Source organism: Cupressus sempervirens, chromosome 7 (assembly GCF_028749045.1).
Source record: "Cupressus sempervirens isolate cs-2001-9-10 chromosome 7, ASM2874904v1, whole genome shotgun sequence".
In the NCBI taxonomy this organism is placed as follows: Eukaryota; Viridiplantae; Streptophyta; class Pinopsida; order Cupressales; family Cupressaceae; genus Cupressus; species Cupressus sempervirens.
In genome coordinates, this window is record NC_143124.1 from 793,457,968 (window position 1) to 793,460,228 (window position 2,261).

At 31.5% G+C, this 2,261-nt stretch overlaps 1 protein-coding gene across 1 annotated transcript; it reads right to left on the reverse strand.

Moving 5' to 3' along the window:
* Window positions 1-270: 270 nt before the first annotated feature.
* LOC149549740 (uncharacterized) lies at window positions 271-1,125 on the reverse strand. The gene is made up of 2 exons (XM_089794953.1): window positions 741-1,125; window positions 271-557 (listed from the first exon to the last, which is right to left on the reverse strand). The coding sequence occupies exons 1-2, from the start codon at window positions 932-934 to the stop codon at window positions 383-385; spliced, it is 369 nt and encodes a 122-aa protein (XP_089651079.1). The 5' UTR covers window positions 935-1,125; the 3' UTR covers window positions 271-382.
* Between the last annotated feature and the right edge of the window lie 1,136 nt (window positions 1,126-2,261).

The window sequence follows — 2,261 nt, forward strand, 5'->3', positions numbered from 1 at the left end:
ATTGTCTTTATCTTCTTAGACTGAGCATAATGCTTTTATCAATTGAATGATGGTGGTAGTTACAACCTATAGCTACCGTCTCTAACCATGTACATAACAAACGTTCAATACCCAGTTCACATTTGAACCTTTGACTCAAATATCATATCTTAGAATTAAAGACCGAATAACCACACTTAATTAAACACAAACAAAGCTGCTATTCTTTTGTACTCAATAATTGGCAAAACAGTTGATAATTTTTTTTAAATAACTATAATGACAATTGGAGGCAAATAAACTATTTTAAAGTCAACATTAAAAAAATAGTTTAAAGAGATTTCATAATCAGATTACAAATCATTTTACATTTTTTTTCTACAAAACTCTCTGAATCACAAACCTAATGAACGCTTTCTAGAACCATTTGAAACTTAACACCATTTTCCTTGTCTGGAGCTACCTGCTGTTCCACGCACTCCTCTCTACTCAATACTGCTGCCGCAAAAAATATTCTCTCTGCTGTCCTCAACAAACCAGCTACTATCAATATTCTTCCATTTTTTCTCAGCTTGTCTCTGCCAAAATTCCCTTTGGTTTTCAAACTCAAAATACTTACCAAATTAACTTCTCTAGCAAAAACAATAACTCATAGCTTCTCTGAGAAAACATGGCACAATATTGAGAAGAAAAGCTTGGCATCACTGTATACATAATATTTGAATGATAAAGAAGATTTAGGTCAGAGCATAAGAGTATACAGGCCATAGATATATCCACTTTCAACATCATGCACAGGAGGAGGAGGAGACCCGATGATACTTCCAAACTCATTGACAGATCCAGGAATATGAAACAAGCTAATTGCAAAGTTAAAGAAGTCGCATGACCCATCATACAAAACCCAAAACCTTGATCCCAGCGGTAAAATATCATAGAGAGGATATCTCGCCATTGCAAACTTCTTACAAGAAAAATCAAGCTCTCTCAATAATTATGTCCTGCATAAAGATATTAAAGATGATAAGCCCATAAGAAGGCTCATCCAGAGTCCTCCCATTTGCCAGTAGTTGAAGGGCAGATAGATCTAGTTGCATTGCTTAATAACAATTAATCATAGCCCAACTGCCAATCATTCTGATAATGTTTATTCTGGTTGACTGGTAGTTAAAAACAAATTGTACCAAACCCATGAGCTTGAAGGATTCGAAAGAAGCCTAGGAAATCCTGAAAATAGAGTTGAATAGAATGAATAGGCTGTTGTTCGTCAAAGATAGGACAAAGACAATAAGAGGTGGGTATGAAAAAATATGAGAATTTGTTTTAAATGGTGATAATTAATCAATGATATACAGGGTTAAAGGCCATGATTGATTTAATGTTCCCTCTTCTTCTGACATTTGGCTATTAGCATCTTATTTTTAATAAAATCCATACAATATTTTGGGTCATTGATTATCTGAATCTCTGTGATTTTCTGTACTGATTTGTTTTATCAGACCTTCGATTTACCAGACTATGAGACTTTCTGATGCCTACGAAGTTCAAAAAAGTTTTCATTTATGAAACTTGACCTAATTTGCAAGACTTTCACGTCCACCACTTCATAATCTTACATTATTAACAAGTAATTTATAAACTACTTTCTAGAAAACAGAGATGACTTTAATAGTTAGTAATGACTGAGTTTAAAGTTCATACTGAAAAACAAAATCAGTGACAAGGAGTCTATTGGGCTGCTAGAGTAGGAATAGGAGAATAGGAATACTTATTCTGGATTTGTTATTATAGGAATAGAAAATGGGAATACGTATACCTCTTCTTGTTTGTTTCACCCAGAATTTGATGAGGAATATGTTTATTCTATGTTTGGTTGTGCAAAAATAAAATTGGAATAAGAGTATTTTTATTTTTTATTTTTATTTAATAGTTTTTCCCTTTTACATTTTATTGAGTTGGCTCATTTTTTTTTAAAAAATTAGAGATAATTTATTTTATTTGTTATTGTATAGAGCTAAGGTAAATTATTGTGAAAAAAAAAAATTTAATAGACACAATCATGAACAAGTATATACAGCAAAATAGTCATGAAACTAGTAGAATTTATTCATCATTTTATACAGAATTAGTCACCACACCTCTCAATTAGTTACCACGATCTTAAGCAAGTTCTAAACAACAAAGTAATCAAATCATTATTAAATATGTTCACAATTTCTACATAAAATCATAAAATAAGTTACAATCTTATAATAGTCGCTTAGACTTTTGAGTGCATTTAT